A 24,986-nucleotide genomic window follows, 5' to 3' on the forward strand; every position below is an offset into this window, starting at 1 on the left:
TTTCTTATCACATGATATAAGTACCATCTTTGTAGTATTTCATGGATTCCAGTTGCTGCGTCATTGCAAGGACATCCTGGAATCCTGTACTGAGGCCAGACATGTGTTGGAAATAGGCTTCCTTCTCCACTTGAACAGTCAGGTTATTTACTCCAACATCTTTAAGAATTGCTGTAACCTGAGTATTACAGTTGGTATGGTTAGTATTAGCACTTACACTTTATATAACAATAATTTACAGTATTCTGGGTCTGAAATATAAATAAATCAATCAATCAATCAACATCACAAGAAGTCAATTTCCTGGAAAGTCAAGATATGTTTCAGATGATAGGGACTTGTGACTCTAGCATAACTGCTCATTTCCTTATACAGGGTACTGAGAATTAGCATATTCAGTGTTTTGAGACAGAAAAAATGAAAGCCAGACAGATCACATTAATCAGCCTGCAATAAACCTGTGACCAGCATCCAGTTCTCCCCATGTTGTGCCTGCAGTGCAGCACCAAACCAGCCCACTCGCCTTTTCTCAGCAGATGCACTACTGTTTTCAGTAGAACCAAGCACTGCGGGGGAGAGTGATAGGGCAGGTGTGGCAAGGAAGGCAATAGATATATTTTTTTTTGTTTTGGCAGAAGTCTGAGCAAACAAGTCTATGTGAGTAACCACAAAAGCAGGCGAGGGCAAGTACAGCATTAGAGACTAGCTCTAAGACATTCACTAACAGCTACAGAAACGATCAAAGTAGCTTCAAAGTTCAGTCTGTGATGGAAATAAGGTTAGGAGTGAACAGGCAGCAGATGACTAGGGCCTAAACCTTTGCACTTACCTGCTGTACAATTCTCTGCTCCATCACCTCTGACATCACTTGCACGTGTATTGTACCAGCTACCACACTCGCGGAGTGACACCAAAAGTGAGGATCTCTGTAGGATATGACTCCATCTATTTTCTGAATCTGTAAAGAAGGTACATTACCAGCCATTACTTTTAAACTAAATGGAGAAAACAACTGCGGAGTGCAATGCTAAATAGGAAGAGAGAGAGAAAAAAAAATGGCTTAGTGTACAGATCACATTAACATCAATGGGCAGACCAAGAAGAAAGTTTGTTTGGGCATTTAGTCATTTCTAGAACATCTGCTATCTCACTATCCAGAATAAGCACCTACTTAGTTCTGACAGCTAGACTTAAATCAGATACATGTCTTCCTCCTAATTTAAGATGTTTTGAAAACTGGTCTTACTGGTTTATGGTAACATTTTTTTCTCATGCTTTCCCTACTACCTTTTAATGACTTACTCTTCAACTGTTCTCAAGAATCAGATTCTTCTTCCTCCATCTGCAGGAGTTACTTGATCGTCTTTCATCAAAAGGTAAATTCTCAATCTGCACAGCACTTCTCCTTCACTATACATCTCTCCTAACCAATTTCTACTTTTTATTCCTTAGGCAGACGAGAATTAATCTTCCCCTCTCCCAAATGACATACAAAACCAGGACAGTCTTCCCTGCCAACTCTCATTGATGGCAGAGACCCCATACTAGTTTTCTGACTTAGGGACTCCATACTCTCAGTATGGAGAACTCAGGGAAGTTCTCCATACTAAGGCCAGCAGTGAGATTCTGGACAGGAACCTGAAATAAGCCAACAGCGAGGACTGGATGTTGCTGTAAAGTGTATTCTCTGGCACAGCAGACAGGAAAAGACTACAGGTCCTTTCTCACTTTGCTTTTGCTACCCCACTATGAGCCAGCATGTCCAGCAAGATATAGGACAAATACAGAAATCTGCAATTACAGGCCCAAGATATACTCCTGTGGTCTGAATCGTACACAACAAGCTGAAAAAGGCTTGTCAGCTTTGGAAATTACCACATTACTTACTTTATTATTAGCAGTTAGGTTTCTTACACTGTTACCATACTTGTCTGAAATCATGAAGTGAGTGCCAGTGCGTAAAGATCATCTTCAGAAAAAGTTTTTAGTCCCCCCCAACTCCGCAAAATTCTTGCATCAGTACAACTCTCAGTTATCTCAAATCTCTGCAAAATAGATTTACATAAGACAAAGCTCTCTGAGGCAGAAGTAGCTGTCACACTGAACTACCTGAGTAACAATCATTAAAAACAGTTACAACTTTGTATGTTTGTATATGAAAACACCTGAAGTTGTGTTTCTGACCTTTTCTAAAGCAGCATGCAGATCTTTCTCCTGTTCTGGAGGTATTCTCAACAAAAGCACTTGACAGGCATCTTTCAGCAGTGGGATAACACTGAGAAAAATCAACGTAGCAATAAAAAGAGAGCAGAGTGGATCAGCTATCAGCCATCCAAATTGCTGAATAAATATCGTGGAAACAATAACACCAACACTGCCAAGAGTGTCTGCTAACACATGCAGAAACACACCTGAAAACAAAATACACTGGGTGAATAGATTGAACACCTCTGTTAGAAGTACATATTAAACTTTATTTTAATATTCATTAGTGGGAACACAGGAGGATTTATGATACTAAATTTGCATGCCCAACCTGGTGCAAAAAAGCTTTCCTAGTGGTTGACTAAGAATTGGTATAAATTACCATTTTCATTCTACATGCAACGATCTGGTCAAGCATTTGACGATTCAGGCAAACATGCAAATGTAGTCTTAAACGTTAGTGGTATTTGCAATATATATCACAATCATTTAACCACTGATAGAGGGATTAAGACTCATTGATGCTTAAGAGAGGATGAAAAGATCACTGTAAATCCACTGAACTGCTCAATTCTGACAGATATGAATTAACATCTGGATTTATACTCCAACTCTGCTCCAGTTTAAGTTGTTTGTCAGCTGCTGCTAGAAATAATTATTTATACTGCTTTAATAGTAGCATTCTCAGTATATACTCAAGAATACTCATTGAAAAATAACCTCTAACTATTCATGAGATTAGTGCTACTTCAGTATCAGGATCTAAAAGAATGTTGAAACAGTAAGTGGATAAGCAGTCTTTACAAATATGCAAAACTACAAAAGAATCCACAGAACAAAAACGTAACTGAAATATAACTGATGTAAAATAAGCCATGAAATGAGACCACTAGTTAAAATGTTTAAGCTCCGAGTAGCTTACACATAACATCTCATTCTTTTATAGATTTTAATAAGAGAGATAACTTGGTAGATTTTTAAGTAATAGGGGAAAAGATTTTCTATTTCGTCCTTCTCGGTTAGTGTCTAATTTTAGATTTGTAAAATAATACTTCATCTTATCTCATGAACCACAAATAAAAGCACACCCTGGACTGCTGGTTTGCCTTGGTTATTCTCCTTATCCCTTTCCACAGTGTTTTTACAACCAGCTGTCACATGACACCTTCAAGTATGGCAATATCTTTACAGACAGAGACCTTGCACTTGTATTACTATGTGGAAGTTAGAAAAACAGACTTCAAGAATTTTCAACAATGCTTATAACAAATGAAAAAATATTTTATTTATTAGTCCTTAAGAGTCACCAACAAGATACCACACAAATCTGAGGAAGTTGTGCAAAGTGGTGCTTCGAATTATGTTTCTTTATTCATTAAGGAGTTTGGTTTTAAGAGTTTGAGAAATTAAATGCATACTCTGTTAAAGGCTGTCACTCCACCTCTGGAGGGAGGTTCTAAAACTGAACTGTGTGTGGCTTTTATTTCAAAAATCGGAGCCCTGGGAAGACCCGGTTATGCTGCGTAGGACCGAGCGACCGCACTTGCCTCTCATATTGGTGTTCATGCCTCCTCCCGAAGCCCCGTGGGCATGGCCGTGGCCGTGCTCGCTGTGGCCGTGGCCGTGGTGCGAGTGGCTGTGCTCGTGCGAGTGGCAGCCCCCCCGGGGCGCCCCGTGCGAGTGCGCGTGGCTGAAGGCGCAGATACCAACGAGGTTGACTATGAGCCCCCCAACGGAGACCGGCTGCGAGATGCACACAAAAGGAAAGCCGTTCACTTCACTATGTATTCCTAGAGGATCATTATACTCTAGAGCAAGGTAATCAGAGACACTATATAGTTAACTAAAAAACAAAATTACCCCAAAAACCCAGCATCAGCAACAACAACAAAAGAACGTGGAACCATTTCAGCATCACCAGAAGGATTATTCTAGTGTGGATTCCTCACTAGAAAAATTTCCTATACAAGCTTGTTTTGAAGTTTAGTCTCATACAAAATGCTTATTTCTTTAACACCTTTCACTACAGAAAAACTGGTATCTAAAAAAGATTAGAGCTGTTAACCTCTTCGGAAAAAAGATCAACCTAACTTTTAAAATTTAATTATATTCACTCTCATATATCTCATACTTTAACACTAGATATGGCTTGGATTAAAAAAAAAAAGAACTATATGCTAAAAAAGTCTTTTAAATACTCAACTTAAATCTTAATTAAAAGAAAAAAAGAAAATGGACATAAGCAAACCATTAAGTGCAAAACAATATTCAAACAAAATGACAGAACTTACTGTTAACATATTTGTATCTATGTCTGGAGGATCTACAAGCCTGGCCACTGATTCCATGAAGACAAAGAAAGCAATTACCATAAGAAAGAGCCCATTAATAAATCCAGAGAGAATTTCTACACGCCCATACCTGAAAGCAAACATATAAAAATATATACACACACACACACACATTTCAGAAGGAAGAATAGGTACCTTAAACAAATTTCAAAGTTAAAGTTCATCATGCTGCATTAAATGTACTTTAAGAGTAGTTTGATTTCTTCCTCCACCCACAATACCACAGAATCATGCATTAATTTCTGGGTTATTATCTGTTTCTTTCCATCAGGTAGCTAGATTGCAACTGCCTATGCACTAGTAGCACAAAGTTTTAACAACCCAAATATTTCCTTTAAAAAATATATATATATCTATATCATACATTGCACACATATAGCTTCAAACTACTAGATGCCAATGGCATTTAGCCATGCATTTAAAAAAAATTCAGAGGAAAAAAAATACCCACACCTACATCAACTTTAAATATTTTTGTTTGACGTATATACATATATAGAGAGATAATTTCTAAATTATATTCACAGCGATAAAGTCTTATTTGTAGACTTTAATGCTAATGAAGTGCTAATATTTCAGAAATCTTTTGTCCGGAGTAAGAGGGTACTGATGTTAACATGTATGGAAGAGTTTTTTTTTTTTTTTTTAAAGCAGGAAACAAGCGTTGCTAAAACATCCTGAGCATATCTATAAAGATATGGACATTTTAAGAACGAGTAAGTGGCAAACTTTTCAGATAGTCCTTAAAAATGTTAGCATACATACCCATAGGAAAATATGCGAGTTGCTTTCCATCTTGTCATCAGAGCAGCAAAAAGCCCCATCACTAAAGCAGAACAATCAAAAAGCATGTGAAATCCATCGGAAATAAGACCAAGGCTATTGGTCCACACTCCATAGAAAAGCTCCACAAAAGTGAACGCCTAAAATGAGAGAAGATTTGAAAATTTCCCTGAAGATTAATTTTTAATTTAATATCCTGGTGGTTGCCACAATGCTCTTGCAAAGGACATCTGAGTGTTCAAAGCATTCCTAAACCATTTTCTTCCTCTTCTAAACAAAACTGGTCATATCCTCCTAGCCTACAACGAGACACTGGATGAGACATTTCTCGAACCAACCTCCCCAACTCCCTACAGGAGAAGACAAAATGTTTTATTTAGGGTTTTAAGTGGCACTGCACAGCGTCACTTTTACACAGCACTGTAACTGCACAGACGTCGAGAACGTGAGCAGAAAGCCTGAGGAGCACCCTGAGGAGCCCGCGGCGCGCAGCGCGTGGCCTGCAGGCCTGCGTGGGGCCCCATACCCAACGGCCTAGCAGCAGTGTGCGAGGAGGAGCCTGCAGGCAGCTCGCACTTGGCACCGGCCGTTACACCACCTGTGTGTCCTTGCCTTTATCTGGAAGCACCGCTTCTCATGGGAACGTCCCTTTCGTTTGATAGCAGAAACAATGAACAGAACTGTTTTTTTACTGAGAAAACCCAGTAAATGCTTAGAAGACCAAAGTGTGATATCCTTTTGATAACTAGATCTGCATGGCATGCTGTGACCCAATCGACGCTTTACAGCTCAAGGTTCCCAGTGTCTGCAAGGACACAAAATTATCTGTACTAATCCTCTTTTCCCTTATAGTGTTAGCTCTAATAAAAGGAATTTTGTGAGATTCTTTACCGAATCTGAGCGCCTTTCTAACAGAGACCATAACAAACCAGCGCCTTCTGGTGCAAAGCAGCAATGAACAATTCTGACTGGATTCAGAACTAGCATAAAAGTACTGCTGTCCCTGCAGCTATTTCACTTGCACTGTCTACAGAAACAATCGAAAGGAAAGGGAAAACTCGTGCAACTATTGTAGCTACTTGGAAGCCGGAAAGTCATCACTTACAAGCTCTTTTTGTAAAAGTCCCTGAAAATTGTTAAATGAGGGAGAAAAATGCATTTGCACTTTAAAACAAACAAAAGCAAAACATACACACACAGAACCAAACAAAAACCAGACACACACGAAACCCGTATCACCTACAAATCTTTCCTTTTTAAGGTTTATCTCATATAAAATGCAAACATCTTTTTCATGATTTTTAGGTATGCCTCTGCAAAATTATGAATAACTTGTAAGAAAGTAATTTGGCTTAGTTAGACTAGACTAAGCACTCTACGTAAAGAAATGTGAAATCAAATTATCAAGAAGTATGCTATTAAATAGCACCACAGGGTGGCTGATACGACAAGTAGTATGGAAATGACATCAACTGACCAAATTAATTGTTGGCAATAATTTATTCCTCTGATTTATTTGAATAGAAAAGTTCAATATTGTCTTATCTAATAATGATTTTGGAGTCCTCCAAAAAACAAGCATCGATTACAGCAAATTGAAATATTATACCCAAATGACTATCAATTCTGCTATGGATCAACTGGACAGAAGGCTTCTGAAAAGTGCTTTTATTAAAATGCATTGAAAGTTATTTCCAGCTACTATTTTTAACAGCTTGCTCTGGAAAAAAAAAAAACATGAGGAAACATTTGTGATGTATATTTCTTCTGTACACTTTAGCTATTCTTTAATAATTGATCTGCCTATGAAGTTAAAATTCCCTTTCTCTCTTCATTTCAGTTTCCACAATGTAACTCTTCAAATTATAATGGACACTTCAAGTCTTTCCCTCTATTTTCTTGGAAAATTTTCATGAAATCATATTAATTTTGCTTATTGCATTATCTTTTTAGGAAAAGTCAGAAAGAGAGAAGCTAGAAGTAAAAGGCTATTCCGAAAATGACGTGACTCAGTCCCACTGTACCCTCTTTGTTATCGCAAACCTTGAAGGCCTCACTAGTTTCAGGTTATCTGCTGGTAACATTGAGATACTTCAATCTTGAGCAAGACTGTTCTAATCCTCATGTAATTAATTATTTGCTTATTGGCACAGTAGTTATACACAAAACCTGGACCCATTGTGAGAGCAAATTGATCAGCCCAGCCACTTAAGGTAAGATTGGCATAAGAATCTATTTTTAGATTCTATTTTATGAGACTACTCTACCAAGCATCCCTTAAAACAAACGTGGGAGCCTTTAGAGCAACTCATCTTTTTGTACCAGGGTTAGAAGAAAGCAGGCACTTACCAGGTTTAGGCACAGAAAGTAGAAGATGTGTCTTGAATCGTACTCCTCGAGGATTTGCTTCAGTGACTCTTTAATAAAGCGGGGCAAGGACTGCGAGCTCTGCTGCAGGGCATCACCCATGAAGTTATAGAGAGGAGTACCTTCAGGGGAATAGCCAATAAGGGTGCCTTTCTGCCCTTTCCTGGAGGGGGAGGACAGGATATTGGCAGCTGCAAGGAAACGTATTCAAGTTTTTGTTGCTGTTTCTAAGCTTCACAGCAAGTTTAGAATGCAAGTGTTCAAAGATGACATGCAATATTCAGGGCAACAAAGTGCTTATCAAGCTCATCTTGGGGTTTACCCTTCAGTTTTACTGCTATGTTGTTACATTCTTCTGTGTAGACAGTAAAACAACAGAACTGCATTTCCATTTATACAGAGAAATATATAAAACCCAGTCAAAAGCATTTTGACCAGAGTCATTTCCCAAATGAAAATAACATAAATAACATAATAATGAATAACATAAATATTTAACAAATTTATTAAAAGATAAATAAGAATACGTACATAAAATGAAAAAAACAGCACTCACTACCACTCCTCCAGAAAGAACGTGCTCTGTGCTTTCCTGGTGTGGTGGCTTGTTCATAGCTCGAAGCTGGTCTGTTATTGGATGTGTCCAAAAGTTGCCCAAAAGCAGTGCACTAATGAAAATGAGAAAGGATCCGTAACGAGCACACTTGGAAGCTTCCATCTTGACAGAGCATATAGACTCCACATAGAAATCCAAGATGACAACAAAAAAGATGACTGTTATGAAAGGCATGATGAGAGAAGACCAGGACTCTACTTTACTCTGCAACAAAAAATACACATTTCAAACAAGATTGTTTACTATTAGATTAGCTGTATAAGCAGCATTAAATCTAGCACACTTTCTTTATAAACAATATCAACAATACATCAACACAAATATTTCTATTACAGAAAAACAAAATTGAAACTACAGAAAGACACATATAACTAAGAAGAATTACAGCAGCTTACTTAAAATACTTCCATAGCTTTAGTTAACTCTCCATAAACAGAAAAGCATAATGAACATGTCCTTATATTACAATATATATTCCTCAAGAGAAGAAAACAAAACAAAAAAGGCCCTGTGTTTATACAGTCATTAATCCTTGTACAATGTCAGTAAATATATATATAGCATCTGAAGCTAAAAAGCATAAATAAAATTATCATTCAAAGATAAGCATCAAATACAGAAAACTACTTCAAACAGAGAGCTTAGGAAAGCAAAGATAAAACACCTTTAAGACTAACAGCGTCATCAAGGAAAGATTTAAGTCACTTCTTAAGCTGAAGCACACGGCAAACGAGTTATGTTTGCTAGTGTGCACTTGCTGCCTTACCTCTGTTGTCAGCGAGAGAACGATGACCCACGGGCTCAGCAGGAGCACGGACATGAGATGAGACAACGCTTGGAGACGCTTGGCTCCACCTACATCCACGGAGAGCTTTCGGGAAGCCATGTGAAAACCAACCTTGCAACACAAGGCCAGTACCAGAAGCAGCACTCCTCCCTGGAAACGGGGAAAAGGGATTCTATGTCATGTCACTTCTGCCTTTTTCTAATACTTCCACAATCTTTCCATTTGCTTACCTTTACTTTTACCCTCATATACTACTTAACAGTATTTTCATTCAAAGTTGTTCCACAAATGAATCTCAAGACACTCCATACAGAAATGGCCTCCTATCACTCTTGAATGACACCTTCTCTGTGCACAGACAACCAGACTCTAATGCAAATATCTGATTTATTTTCATATTAACACTTTCCGAGCTGCTAATATATCCACTATCGCAACAAGAATAACTTAACAGAGAAGCTCAAGCAGTCAGGTCAATCCCACACAGTAAGATTCTGATACTCAGTTACTCATTCCACCCCTTACAAAATAATACTGAAGCACAGAAGTATGAGAACCTTTGTCTTCAGATACAGGCCTCTACTGCAAAGGAAAGCCTGGGGAAGAATAAAAAAAAAGCAACAAAATACTGTATATTATATGGTTTGGCTTGCTGCATGTTTCAGCTGATTCCTGATTTGTATTCAACGGAAACTGAATTGTTTTTTTTCAGCAAAGATGTTTAAAAAAAAAAAATCAGGGTGCTGGTTCTGTTCCGGCTGGGCAGGGGATGGAGGTTTGGGCATACATGTTGACTTTTTTACTGTTTTTGATTCAGGTAAATTCCTACCAATAAAACACATATAAATATCACACAACTTAAAACCAAGAAGTTATTTACCTTGTGATCTGCAACACCCAGGAAAGCAATGATTGTATACAGAACGTGGGTAAGAGCACTGTCATGGTGCCCTTCGGCTAAATAAAAGATTAAGGGCAAACTTTCTTTCTTTTTTTTTTTTTTTTTTTTTAAGAACAGATGGGGTAGCAGAAGAAATCATAAGAAAGCAAACTGAGCTGCAGAAGTTTGCTAGATCCCTAAAGTTCAGAACGGAAGAATATATTCCCACAAAAGACAAAGATTTAAAAGTATTTGGAAAAAAAAAAAAGGAATTTTAAAATATTAAGGCAGAATCTCTTTAAATAATGCATAGAAGATAGTCATGATACATAGGCTTACTTTAATTCACACATGTAAATGTTAAAAAGTAAACCTGATAGCATAAAAATGTAAATTCACTTTCAGTAAAAACATTATAATAGTGAACTGTCTAAAATATGATCATTTTTTCTGAGTTTGTAAGTATTCGAGCTTCAGAAAGCTAGACTAATTGACAAGCATTATACAGCAAATACTGAAATAATTATGTTTTTTCAGAAATCAGCTAGAGGACACTTCACTCAGCACTTCACTCACTGAAAACTCAGTGGATTAATCAAAGTTATTTCTTAATATATTTGTAATTCCATGCTCTTTTCATGGAATTGCAGAAAGTTTACCTTCAACTTGCTGTCAGCTATGGGCTTTGTTGTTGCTGTCCAACCTTAGATGCACCCCTTCTTTTTTTCTTCCCTATACAACTAAGTAGGATGAGCAGACCTTTTGGAAACCTACTTCTGAACAACTTCCAATCTGCTCATCTGCTTAACAAGCATCTTTGTTAGCTTCCATCATTGCTGAAGCTTTTGCAGGCAATTTCACATCGCTTTTCAGCATAGCAGCTGAACTGTGACAACTACCACACATCAGGAAAAGTACAAAACTATCTTTCTGCATATACCAAAAAGATTGCCAGCCAGGTAAATCAACCATTTACTGAAAACACTTAGGAAACAGCCAGTTTTTCTAGAATTCTCCAAGAAGAGAACGGATCAAGAATGCTTCTAGCAAACCTAAGTGACCTGATATGAGCAAATAGAAAAGGGACCTATAACTGCAAGTTAACTTCCATTCAACTGACTATAAATATCATTATTTTTAGACAGAAAAGTAAAATCTTACGCTATAGTGGTCTTATAAGTGAGAACTCCTATCAAGGAAAATATATGCATATTTAATTCAGTGCATTCAACTTAGTATTCTGTTCTCCCTGCTCCTATCTTCATAAACACAATGTTTTGACAGATGTTGTCACTTAAAATTTTTATTCTCCTCATACATAAAAGGAAAGGATACGATGTTCTGCTATTTTAGCCATGAGATCATCATTATCAAAAAGCAATAAGCAGATGACAGCTATGATGAAAAATGCAGCACCTCTTGTCTGGAAACAAAACAAAACAAAAAAAATTGACGTTTTTATGACATGCTGTAGCTGATAATGTTAAAGACTACAAGAAAAAAAAAAAAAGTCCTCCCTCTTCCTGATCAAGGTAAGCATATTTTAGTTGAGTAAGAGAAACAAGAGCAACAAACATTTTTGGAAAACGTGACCTTGACAAAATAATTTTATAGTAATTTAGGTTTTTATATTTGCCAGGAAAGTTGGGGCAAACCACCACTGCACTAGAAAATGTATGTTATGAATATCAAGTCTGTTTCCCTCTTCATGGTCTACTTCTCTTGCCAGAACAGTTGCTTCAGTATGATGGTTTAATACTTGGTGGTAGCAAGGAGCTATACGCAAGTCCTACCTTAAAAGTGGACCACGATTTTTTAAAATTATTGTTTAAACAAACACAGGTCCAAGACACTCTTTGTTCTACAAAAAGAGATACTTGTACCTCTAGTATACAGCAGCTTCTATTTTTGTCAGAATATATTTAAATACCTTTGCTGGTCCTCCACCTGAGCTTGTGAACAGAACACTAAGGAGTGACAGCACAACCACATCACTGTGCTCAAACAGCAGCAACGTCCTATGCAAAAAATAAAAAAGAAGACAGACAGCAACACTTAGCCCACTTGAGAGTGCTGCACAAGCTTGATATGTATTATTTCAGCTAAAGCTCAGTGAACAGAGGTCAAGGGTTTAATCTATTTTTTATATAACAAACTTAAAAATTTTGAAAGGATGTCCCTGCTGGAGCAGGGGGGTTGAACTAGATGATCTCTAGAAGTCCCTTCCAACCCTAAGCATTCTGTGATTCTGTGTAAAACCAATGTCTTTACCAGAAATAGATCTAGCTGATGACACGCTAGACACATCACAAAACAAAGAATTTCCTAGCTCAAACAAAAAATTACTATTACTCATTTATGGATTACTTAAAATTGAAATCTTATTATAAGGCAACAAGATACTAACTTGCTCAGGTGAAATTATTCTTCCCTAGACAATATTTTCTGTAAACTTAAGCTTCTACTCTATGGCCTACTCCACTATATTTCATCCTACTTATTGTGGTATTGATGGTTCAGCAATTTATGCACAGCCGGGGCCTCCTAATTGCTGAACTTCAGCATTTCTGACTTACATTCTGTCTCCTTCAGGTAGAAAAAAACTGCACCTTGCAACAAATGGAGAAATGAATTCTAGGCACCTGACAGTAATATAGATTGCTACTGCTCACTGCCAAACCACAAATTTAGAACAGTTAAGTAAACAGGGTGACTAGAGAGATGACACTAGGGAAACAATGTAAACCAGAGTCAGTACAATAGGCAGTAATCTTATGTATCAGTCACATCAATAATTTAAGCACTATCAAGACTGTCACTGGCATCTTGCCAAAGAAAGAGTTACAAGACATTTCTACATAGCTCTTTCCAAACACAAAAGAATTTACAGGGAAAAAAAAAAAGGCATAAATGTAATTTTAAAATTTAAAAAAGCAAACAAATGGCTGGCATCATGGGCTGACAGATACAAAATGAGAAGCAATAGGCCACACAGGGAAAGGTCACAAAAGTTAGCTTGAGGAGATAACGTACTATTTACCGTACATATTTACCTCAGTGGTCCACAAAGAGTAAGGCCAAAAAACCACAAGAGTGAAATGATACATCCCACAACAGCATGCTTAAAAATTTTGATCCACTACAAAAAAAAAAAAAAAAGATATTTCATTATCACTTTCTCTGCAGTTTCAAAATAAACCCCACTGGTAATATTCTTCTAGTACAGCAGCTTCGCAAAGTCTGTGTAACACAGAGTACCGTTATCCCCTTCTTGCCTATTTCGTCAAACAGTTTGTGTTGGTTTGGACAAAATAAAAAGCAGATTTTTTTTCTTCTTTCCTACCACTACTGTACTTCTACAGTAGAGTTTGAAAGTCCTTCAAAAAAACCCAAACATTCCCCAGACTTTCAGATACAGGATGAAGAACTGTGATAATTCATCCGTCAAAAACTATATTGTATGTATCTAATAATCACATGCAATGTGTGTGACATACAGGCATTAAACAGGTTTTGGTCTCTAAGTATTTTTGCATATGTTTAATTCTTTCTTCAGGAAGTAATTTGTAATTCAACTGGAACTATTTAATACTTTGTAAACTTTAAAGGGAAGTTTTTAAACAATTCATTTTTGTAAATAATATTTTAAAACATTTTAGCAAAATGGAAATCCTAAACAGACTTTTTTCTGAATACAGATCAAAGATGGAATTTATTTCTGGGCACACTTAAGAATTCTACCAAAACTTCTATTCATAAAAGCAGTTGCATTTGGGACATTTCTGAGGCTATCCTTCAGCATACACTGATAAGAACAAATATAGGATATGCATGCAACCCCTGCCCACTTTCTGAGTAACTTCTGGCACGAGTCATGTTGTCAAAAATATCTACAAAGATGTCATACATGTAACTCACCTGACGCTTGGTTACCACTTTTCCAGAAGAAAATGGTTTTTGAAACAAAACCATAAAAAATGCAGAGCTGTTAAAAGGAGAACATTTTTTATTAGCATATTAGCTCTTTATACAGACCAGCTCTAAATAGCTACGTCTTTCCATTTTCACATCAGGTTCAACTTACAGAGTAGCTACCTCAAGATTTTCCACTAAAACACAACATTGACCACACTCACTACTTGTATTTTCTCTACTGCTATAATTATATCAGATATCAATAAAAATGTTCATGCAGGTGAATTTTAGTTTTGGAAAATTATACACATAAATTCTTTCTTCAGAGAATAATTAATGGGAAGATGTTCTGTGATTTGCAAGGATCAAAACAACTAATCTCCTTAGACAGGGAAGTTTTTGAAGCGAAATACAGCTACAACACTAATATTACACTTTTATTAGCAAGCTACATATGCCCAGAAGCCTGTCCATATAAACAGCACTGAATACACTTGTTGGAAATGGTATGAAAAAATATGCTCCTTTATCAACTGTGATTGAGAACAAGTGGAGGGGAGAAGAAGCTACGGTGTTTGTGAACAATGAAGTGAGAAGTCCAGAAACGTTATTTACGAAAATGTAAGCAACAGGCAAGAAGCTGATGGGCAAGTGTGTGAGAGCAATGCTCTTCCACGGCGCATCCGCTGGACGCGGAGCATGGCTGTGCCCGCCTGCTGCAAGGGCCACGCCGCGACACTTGTCATCAATGTCATCACTGTCATCACTGTAGCCCCCAGCCAGGGAAAGACGGCAGCTGAAGCACATGGGAACTACAGAGACGCAAGCAATAAAGGGGAAAGCTTTTTCTTTGCACTTTTCATAGGAAAATCTGGAAACAGATGATTTTCCTGTGTTCAGGGCTGTCGCAGCATCATCCCCTTTCAAGTGATAAAGGCTATGTGGTTTCTGAAACAGCAGCAAGCAGGCTTAGGAAGTGAAAACACCGTGAACAGTTTATTACTGTCCCCACCACCGCACCTTTTCCTCCCCATTTTGACAACAAAACCAGGCGGGGGCAGCGCGCCGGGAGCGCCCTGCTTGCTCGCTCACCCCAGCTTCAGCACGAAGATGAACTGCACGAGGTGCACGGCCTTCAGCAGGTCGTAGGACTCGAAGAGGCCGAGCGCCTTGAGGCACTTGGCGAGGCAGAGCAGCACGACGTAGCGGGGCAGCCTGCGGGAGGAGCGGCAGGCCGCGCTCAGGCGCGAACCCGCCGGGGCCGGGCCAAGGGGCGCCGGGGGCTGCGCTGCGGCCCCCCCGCCGGCACCGGCCGCCGCCGCGGGGCCGCCCCGCTCTCGGGGACACCCTCCCCCCCGGCCCCCTCCCGCGCGGGCGTTACCGGGCGCTGGGCACGTCCACGGGCCCCAGCAGGGCGCCGGCGGCCAGGGCCTGCCCGCTGTGCTTCTCCGCCATGCCGTGGCAGCGCGGGCACGCTCAGGAGCCGCCGTCTCCCCCGCCGCGGGGGCGCCTCATCATCTTCCTCGCCCTCCTCCTCCTCCGCCAGGCGCCGCAGCGAGGGGCAGGGGCAGGGGCAGGCGCGCACCCACCGCAGCACCACGCGCGGAAGGGGCGGCCGCCCGGACACGCCACGTCCGCGGCCGCCGGAACCGTTGCCGCGGCGGCGCCCCCAGCGGCCGGGCGGAGCGGGGACCGGCCCGGCCTGGCCTCGGCGGAGGGCTCCACGCTCGGGGAAGGGCGGCCCTGCGCTCTCCGGGCGTCCCCGCGGGGTCTCTGTGTGTCCCCGGGCGCCGTCCCTGAGTCCCCATGCGCCACCCGTGCGTCCCCGCACAGTGTCCATGTATCCCCATACACCATCGTTATGTCCCTGCACACTGCCTGTGTGTCCTCATGAACCAACCCCAAGTCCCCACACACTGTCCGTGTGTCCCCATGCACCATCATGTCCTTGCACAGCGTCCATGTGTCCCCATGAACCATCCTTGTGCCCATGCGCTGTGTCCCCAAACACCATACATGTTTCCCTGTGCACCATCCATACGTCCCAACAAGCTCTGCATTTCCCTGCACTCTTTCCATGTGTCCCTGCACATCATCCCTGTATCCTCATGTGCCATCCACATGTCACCACCATCCCTGCACACTGTCCGTGTTTCCCTGCGCACTCTCTGCATGTCCCCACACACTCTGTGTTTCTCCACGGACCATCCAGGTGTCCCGGCACAGTCTCTGTCCCTGGATGGGATCCAGCTGCCCCTGCGGAGGCACTTGCTACACACCCTCAGTCCTGCCCGGAGCACCATGGCTGGGTATAAGCATGCGCGGGTGCACGTGGCGCTTGGGTGGCACCAGCTCGGGAGTATCCCCGTGTTCCTGGGACCGAACGGCACTGGCAATCGTTATCCCGCTACCCAAACATCCGTCCTTGCTTCCTTGCTGCCCTGTGGGGCCACCTGGGTGGCTCCTGGAGGAGCTGCAATCTAAAGGTCAAGATCATCATTCTCAACTCTTGGCATTTCAGCTGCAAACATCTCGGTCTCCGGTTTCATGATAGCTGATGCAATTTTCTTACACGTGGTGCTTTCATACCTGGCAAAAACTATAGCGAAGACAGAAATCAAACTTCTTGTGCACAAGCTTTAACGGGCCAAGAATGAGACTTAGATTAAAAACATGGTGAAACATAGCACGTACATAGTACAGTGAGATTTGTGTGAGATTTTTTGTGGTGTTTGCTTTCATAACCCTTACTTGGATTTTTGCTTTTGCTTTTCACGTCCTTTAAAGAAAGCACATTTGTCCTTAAACTTAGCCAGGATATATGTCACCTGCCCTACTGTATTTTCATGTGATGTGAGATGCAGTTAAACAGGGATCCCCCAGGGCTCAGCAGGCTTAAGAATTCCCAGTGCCCTGAAAACGTGTCTGCATTTCACTGTTTGACACCGGAACTGTATTACAGCTGTTCTCACTAGTAAAATGATATGTACCAACACTTCTCGCTTTTGAAGGACACTGCTAACAGGAACATGATGGCAGACATCGCAATAATCTGATGCAATGTATTGTCACCTCCCTCCATTTGAAGAATTTGCTCAGTACACAGCGTCTTACAGATGGTGCCCATCAGGAGAGGTTCACTGTACGTTTGTATTTCTGTGCTGCAGTCCTGTTTATTCGTGTGCAATGTGCAAAGCCTCATTCTGCTGACCTGTGTAAGAGCCGAACAACAGGAGAGCATTTCTCTGCTCATAGCTCCAAGCTGCTAAGCATATCCACCAAAAGTCCTTTTCTACTTTTTCTGAAGATTATTGCTACATATTCTTCATTAGCTATCTCTTCATTTTTCCTTGCAGTTCAACACAGTCTGACATACTTCTAGCTTGTTAGATGGATTTCTAATTACACCATATGCTGAGATCAGCATTTTCTATGCAAGACCTATCAATTGTGCTGGAAATTGCAAAGATAAAATGGAGGAACAACCTGGGTGAAACACAAAATGTGTAGAAGTTTATAGAGGTGATATATAAAAACATGGGGAAAAAATATCCAGTGTAAATTAGTATGGAAATAGAAGCAGCAGGTTGGAAATACCCAATCTGTGAACCAACAGTTCTGTTCCAGACATATATTAAGCTTCCCCATCTTGGGACAACTGACACAGGTTTTGGTTCAATACTGAGGCAGGGGAAAGAACCTATTTAAGGAAAAGCAGGTTCTGTCATTTCAGCCACCTTTGGAGAAGCCCTTAAAAGTTAAAACTGCAGGTCCTGCAGGTTCACACCTCCACATTCCCTGAAGTCCATGGATCAGAACACATCAATAGGTTTGCAGGTGATGTATGCAAGGGCTTTGCATGTATGCCATATGCACTGTGTCCAGGAGAGGGAGATATTGGCAAACAGCTGAGGGAATCTGGAAAAGCTTTGGCCTCTTGGGAGAAATTGGTGAACGGTCCAAGAGCAGAGCAGGGAAAAGAGGTGTTGTGTCTGCTGACAGAGAGGAGGAGTGGACCTGCTGCATCAGAGCTGTGCAGATGGGGAAAGAAAGAGAAAATGTGTAGAGAGGTAGAGGGGAGAGTTTTCTGGGACCCAAACTGGGAGAAAGACCCACACAATCCTCCAGCACGGGGGGATGAGTTAAATGACAGCATTACAAAGACAAGGTGATGCAGGAAAAGATCAGTGAGCCTTTTCAAAGATGGGCATACGTGTTGTGGTGGTGCAACCCGTGAGCACCGTGCTCGGGAACAGCGTGCCCCGGGGCTGTGCTGGGTCTGGGCACGCTCAGCTGTGCCCCAGCACTGCTGCCCCTCGTGTCCCCAGCACTGCCGCAGCACTCGGCAGCCTCCTGCGCCCGTGTCTGCCGGTGGTGCCGGAGGGCTGGGGCTGCAGGGGCAGCCTCCCTGCCTAGGCCGTGCACCTCTGCAGCACCCTCAGCTCCGAGGAGCCTCCCTGCCTAGGCCGTGCACCTCTGCAGCACCCTCAGCTCCGAGGAGCCTCCCTGCCTAGGCCGTGCACCGCTGCAGCACCCTCAGCTCCGAGGAGCCCTCCTGAAGGGCAGGTTTTCTCTGCTATTTTGACTGCCCCTGCTTTGCAACCCTGTCTGCACAGAAGCATTCACAGGATGTGACCATATGTGTGTGTGGATCTGTCCTGTGATCCTGATGTACTGACCATGGTGCCTGGCTCATCAGGCCTGTGCATGGCTATTCGGTTTGGGTGAGAGGCGTCTCTGTGTCAGCCTGTAAACTCTTCCATGTGTAAAAGTTGTATGTCTCCATTAAGCATGAAAATAGACATAGAAAAGTTGAGAAGACACATTTTTCGTTCTTTTCACTAAATAACATCTTGGGACAACTGAACTAAAATGGAACTCCTCCACTTTGTAAGTGGCTTTTTTTTTTTTTTTTCCTATTTCAAGACTTCACTCTGGCTGATGATAACAAAACCCCCCTCCCTTTCAAAACCACAAGAACCTAATCCTGTACCCAGAGTGAAGAGCTGCAGAGTCGTTTGTATTTTGGAGGTCTGTCCTGCCATGAAGGATCAAGCATTTCTTGCCTGGGATGAGCAAGACGGTTAGTGCATCTCTGTGTCCAGGCCACAGAAACCCGGAGTGGTTGTTCAGAGTGAGCTCTTGCTTCCTGGTGGTGGTGAATCCCCCTCAGGAGCGTGTGAGTGTCCATACGGGGGAGCTCTGACAGAGCTGTGCTGCAGATGGGCAAGTAGATTCCAAGTAGTGCTTTCATTAAGAGTTTTGTTTAGAAAATATCTTAATAGCTTTGTATTTATTGAATAATGGCCACATAGAAGATATCTATTCCAGGAAAAGCTCACTGGGATTAGCTAAATAATTGGAATGGCAGAAAATGTCTTTTCTTTCTGACTGAGCATGACAGGACAAAGACTTTGCTTGGATTTGGCTCCTGTATTTCATCCTTCTGATTCTACTGCAACTCTTGCTCTCTCATTTCTTTTGGACAGTAAAAAACAACTGAGCAGAAAGAAGCATTTGAGGGAAGCATGCAGGCATCAGCGGTCTGTGGATTTCAGTTCCATTGTGGTAGCAATTTGCACACAATTTCAGTATTGCTACTTGCAAAGTGATCAAATAAGGGAACAGACTCTATAAAGCATGGCAGTGACTTGGACTGTTGTGGGTCTCCTCTTCTTGCACTGCTCTATATTGGAAGAACCTCTGTGTAAACTGGTAAAATTGCAATGAAGGAAGAGAAAACAAACATACAATCAGGCTTTGGTTGAAATAATTCAGAGAAAAGAAAATGCTTTGCAAGAGAACCTTACTGTGTTATAAAAACATTGTTTTCTTACCATAGAGCACCAATATTGACTATATAGCAGGTGTGAGAAGGGTTGATGAAAAACTAAGAAAACTCATGAAAATCAGGGAAACTTCAGAGGCCTTCATGATTTTCCATAACAAGACATAAACGATCTATTGTGTTTTTTACTGTGAAAAATTACTAGTTGAGGTCAATGTAGCAGAAAAATAAGAGTAGAGGCAGGCTTGCTGCATGCACAGGCTTGCTGAGCTGGTTCAGTTTCTTATTGAATTGGTCACAGAATATAGTTTCTATTCAAACTTGCACAAAACAAAAGCATCTGTCATACTATATTTTAACATGGGTGTTGTTTCCTGTCAGTTTATTTTTGCAGGAAATATACCTAAAAAAGTCACACCTGGCTCCTCTAGGGTTTCCAGCCTCTATCTGACAGTGACACTGATAGGACTGAACTGCTTTTAACCATTTCTACATTTCTTTGTGTCTAAAATCCTGCTGATCTGAGGAGACCTGGTCACTTCTTCATGTGTATAGAAACTGCTTCAAGGCTTGGCCCTTTGATGCCATTGGGGAATGCAGAAGCTGAGCATCTCCCAAGCTCATGCGTGTGGTTTGCTAAAAGGTTTAGTCGAGAAATTGCGTACAACAAAAATCAACAAAGTGATGTGGTTACATGGAGAGCCGAGTCAGTGACTGAACCTCAGTCCTAGGCCAGTGGTTTAACCACAAGGTCAATTTCTCATTCATTACGATTTTACTTAATAACAAAACTGAAATAAATGCTTGAAATTATTTTAGAGATTTTTTTTCAACTTTCCTGTCTAGATTAATTAGGTGCTAAGAATAGCACACCTGAACCATTAGAAATGATTCACTGCTTTCTTTCCTAAGGTTGTAAATTAACACATGTTCTTTTTTGCTGACAAAGTAAATTCTGCTTTAGGAAACCCATGAAGTGTGGTTATTGGGGGTAGAGACAAATGTACGATGCTGACTTTCCGTCCTAAAGCAGTGGCCTCACTTCGGTCTTCTATACCATCTTCCCTCCCCTGTGACAGTCCTAAGTAACCAGGAACACATGCTGCTGAGAAGCTGAACCACAGAAACCTTTCTGAACAGCATTTTACTTCAAATTTCCCAGTGAACTTTTACTTTCAGATTACTCCAGTGTGACTGAAGGCAGAAATGGTGGGATCACGGTCACATAAACATTAGTGATAAAAACATTGTCCTTTCCAACCTTCTGGGTGATATGGAGACATGGTCAGTCTTGCACCAGCCCACCTCTTGTTTCTAACACTGGTGGAAAACAGGAGAGAGCTGATAATGCAGAAACATAAAGATGATGGAAACATTGTGAAATTAAGGCTAGTCTGGGCAGAAGGTCTAGGCCCTGTGACCTGCTTGTTTCACTCCCACAGATACTGTCCTGGCTCATGCTGTGCTTAGAAGAAGAACAGAATTTGGATTATGTTCTGGCAGATTCATGTTACTCTACCTGGCTTCGTGCTGTTGTGAGTTGTGTACAGCACTTGGAACCACGCCACGTTCAGGTGTTCAAGTCCTCGCTCTGTAGGGCTGTGAATGTATGGATGCAAAAATTTACAAAAGTGGATACTGGGCAAGCCTGGCCCCATGCTTAGCTTGTAGCACGGGCGCATTCAGAAAGCTCTCTGTGCTGACAGAGATAAATGGAAGCTGTAGGAAAGTGATAGAAAGCAGAGTTCAGACTACTCTCTGTGGGTGATATTCCTCTTCATGTTTTATTTCCAGTTATTTTAAAATTAAGCCATAAATTGAAGGCAGAATTCACATTACACATTCATCTCCTCTTCTGTGGCCTCTAGGGGAGAGCCATTCCACTTTGTCAGGATGCAGAGTGGAGGATTTCTGACTGTTGTTGGGCTATTGTGTGAGCATATACGTACTGCTCGAATAGGCAGGTGTTTGCTGTTATGTCGTTCTGGCACATATCAGTCTTCTTTTCCCATATTATTACTTGTTAACAACCATACTGGTATTCCTTAGGTCCTGCTTTAATACAATGTCTAGCAGGGTCAGGTCCCCAAAGAATGAGGACTGATGCTGAGGATACTTTTTTTTTTTTCCCATGCTGGAATATGGGATTGAATAAAACACATTTTGCATTTTAAAAATATCCTTATGAAAGCAGGTAAGAAGAATGAAGACAAATAAAAATGCACTGAGAACAGCAGAGGAACATTTTATTGTCAAAAAGAAATAATTATTAATTATATGTAGGACATCTAGAATGATTTTCCAACTACTGAAACATTAATTAAGCTTGAATTAAACTTTTCCTTCTGTTGAAGTATTTATGGTGGTCTTAATCTATGTGGATTTTCCATTGTACTGTAGTTTAGTCAAACTCATTAAGACTTTTAAGACTTAAAAGACTTTTCCCTAGTGGGACACTAATCTGAGTCTCTATCCTCTGCATATTTTCACTAAACTCTAGGAAGTTAATACCTTTATGGCTCTGCCAGAAAGTGAAGACCTTTACTGCTTTGTCAGTAGCTAAGAATGGCCAACAAATAAAAATACCTTAAGAGGGGATCAACACAAAGCCAGGGAAGTTACCTCAAGGCACTACTTAAGAAAACAGGCTAATAGAAAAATATGCAACCAGCAGTGGTGAATTGAGCTAGTGAATTAAGCGGTGATGGCTCCTGGGCATTCACGTGTTGTGAAATGGTTAGACGGGCTCCTGGCATATGTGGCCAGTTAGCACTTTCCAGACATTTTCTGGGTATGGTGTGGAGGCAGCACAGGCTGAGACTGTTCCTGTTCAGCAGTGACCACATCGGCAGCCTTTGCAGAAGGAAGGGCTGTGGGCTCTGCTATTTCAGCTGGTCGCAATGGCCCTAGGTGTGTTCAATATAGGACAGAGAGTGGGTATCCGAAGGCCGCCTTGGGAAAACTTCAAGGAAACTCATCGGCAGAACTACTAACAGCTTCTTTAGCCCCTGAGATTTCATGGGATCGAAGCAGATTGGAGCGTGGTCAGCTGGTCTAAGGAAAGACACGATCAAAAGGGGTAGTCTGCAGAGGTGTCCCAAAGCAGCATGTCCTTGCTGAAGAAGCAAAGGAAATGGAAACCAAAGGAAGACATGCACCAGGGAAAAGCAAAGGAAAGCTAAACTAAACTAAAAGCAAAGGAAAGCTAAACTAAAATTATGGTACTCTGACAAATCACTTCTTTTTCTTGTATAATCTGCTCCTGAGTGCATCTCTGAGCTCATGCTTTTGTACTCCACAGCTTGCTCCATCTGCTCCCACTTGCTCTTTGGCAAGACTTATTGTTTTCATGGCCGGGCTAGAGTAGCAGGCTCTTTGGCACAGGCAGTGGCTGGGATCAAGGCTTTCATTGCATTTTGACTTGGCAGGCTACATTTTCCCTCACTGCTAATCCTTCTCCCGTTTGCCACCTCGGCTTGTGCCTTCCTGACTGAGCATAGGGTCTCTCCACTGAGCCAGTGGTGCAGCACTGCCCTCCCAGCAGCGAGGATCAGCCTTGTGAGCAGCGCTGTGCCCCTCTCGAGCGCACCGATACGAGTGGCGTGGAGGCCAGGAACATGCCCTGACCTGACAAGCAGAAAAACTCCTCCAGCTGAGCTGCCTCCCTTTTGGGACTGAAGCACCACTGCTCTATTTTGTACAACCATCTAAGGGTTTCTGTGTGTTGGAGGCTGCAAAAAATAACAAGAAAGGACATGGACAGCAAGACAATTTCCCGGATAATTGTGGAAACATGTTTAATCTTATGTTGCTGTAAGCCTGTTGTTTGTTTCTTGATGCCAGTAGTCAGAACATTTATCTATTCTGAATTATCTCAGCATGCCATGATGTCAGGCAGGGCAAGAGCTTCACTTTGAAGTGGCCTCTCTTTCAGTAGGTGGATTTAGCAAAGAAAAGGAGAAAGGATTTAGTCAAGGTTTTGGAAGTGCCCAGAGTCGCTGAGCTCACCCGGAGCGGGTGCACTCACATGAACAGCGGCTTTATGCTCGCTCCGACGGCAGCAGCGGGCGGTAGCTCTGCACGAGCACAGCCGACGAAGGACGAGATTTGACTCTGGCATCCACAAGCGCAGGCCCTCTGAAATGGAGAGTGGCCTGTCTTGCCAGGTCTGGATTTGGTGGTGAATGTAAAGACAGATGGGATGTGAAAGACGTGGGATTACCAGCATTCAAGAAAAAATATTGGACTAAGTCTTTAGTCCAAACCTGAGACAGTCAAGCTGCTCTCCGTTTCCCGATAAACAATTATTGGGATTAAAGGCTGAGAGAGATGCCATGTCTCAGTCCTTCTAGAGGAACTTATGCTGAGGTTAATTTTTCTCCTGACAGGAGCAGCTGGAAACACTCAAATATACCATGACACGGAGAGCTGGATTCTTACAGCCACTCAAATGCAACCCCAGGGCAGGTTGGCTGCAGCTGAGCTCGCTCTGCCTGCACTCAGCAACGGTGGGACCTGAAGCAGCCCAGCCTGAGCGTGCTATGGAGAGTGTTCAACCAGAGCAGACGTGTCTTACAGCTTGATGTCTTCTGCAGTGCTAGTAAAGCAACATGCACTCCTGTGTATGTATTCCTGCTGGGAAGTTTAGTATTGACATAGTATTGATACTGTAACAGCTAAAACACATCCCTTTTCTTGCCCTTATTCCCACCCCTTATTAAACCCTGCAGAAAATCTACATAAGAAAGTGTTATTTTGAATGATCCTCATTAAAGAAAACTTTGCTTGGAGTTTGTCCCTAATTGGAAAATCCAGAGTTTGAGAGTCAAAGCCATAGGAAAGCAGACTGCAGTAGTTCAGCTGCGCACAGTGGCTCTTCCCCCTGCTCTCTCTTTCTAAGGAAAGCGCAGGAGTTGTTGACTCTGCTCTTGAGCAGGTCAAGGTTTCACAAGCAGCTCTGTGCATACGGACGAGACTCTGTGCAGAGCCTGGAGCGGCTGCTTGGGACACCCAAGCCCTGTGCGAGCTGAGGTTGCTCTGGTTGTGGCCCGTGGTGGCCCAGGGATGAAACAGATTCTGCTCTTGAGGTCGCAGGAGGTTTCACATCATCTTACTGCCTTGTTTTTCCTTAGGAGTGCACCTATAAAATGTAGCTCACTGAAGGGCATTGTCCCAATTACCGAAGTGTTTTGACACTGCTATTTAGTATCAGGCTTTATTTATGCTCTTCAGAGTTTCATTGGTTTATGGAGACCAAGCCTTCAGGGCGTATGACAAGGGGTATGAGCTAGAAA

At 41.7% G+C, this 24,986-nt stretch overlaps 1 protein-coding gene across 1 annotated transcript; it reads right to left on the reverse strand.

Annotated features, from left to right (window-relative positions):
- On the reverse strand, window positions 1-15,359 carry SLC30A5 (solute carrier family 30 member 5). The gene is made up of 16 exons (XM_088523363.1): window positions 15,286-15,359; window positions 14,997-15,119; window positions 13,908-13,974; window positions 13,043-13,128; window positions 11,920-12,007; window positions 11,325-11,412; window positions 9,990-10,066; window positions 9,089-9,259; window positions 8,238-8,526; window positions 7,689-7,897; window positions 5,322-5,479; window positions 4,497-4,626; window positions 3,753-3,948; window positions 2,185-2,411; window positions 830-958; window positions 1-178 (listed from the first exon to the last, which is right to left on the reverse strand). Exons 1-16 carry the CDS (start codon window positions 15,357-15,359, stop codon window positions 8-10), a joined length of 2,283 nt encoding a protein of 760 aa, XP_088379489.1. The 3' UTR covers window positions 1-7.
- Window positions 15,360-24,986: the final 9,627 nt, after the last annotated feature.

This window comes from Tinamus guttatus, unplaced genomic scaffold (genome assembly GCF_059628265.1).
Source record: "Tinamus guttatus ecotype Peru unplaced genomic scaffold, ASM5962826v1 Tinamus_guttatus_pri_ptg000184l, whole genome shotgun sequence".
In the NCBI taxonomy this organism is placed as follows: Eukaryota; Metazoa; Chordata; class Aves; order Tinamiformes; family Tinamidae; genus Tinamus; species Tinamus guttatus.

Coding starts and splice junctions, on each gene's coding strand:
- SLC30A5 (XM_088523363.1), bottom strand. CDS start 15,359: ATGGCGGAGAAGCACAGCGGGCAGGCCCTGGCCGCCGGCGCCCTGCTG. Junction 13,975..14,996: donor ATCTTCGTGCTGAAGCTGGG/GTGAGCGAGCAA, acceptor TCCTTTTAACAG/CTCTGCATTTTTTATGGTTT. Junction 13,129..13,907: donor AAGTGGTAACCAAGCGTCAG/GTGAGTTACATG, acceptor TTTTTTTTGTAG/TGGATCAAAATTTTTAAGCA.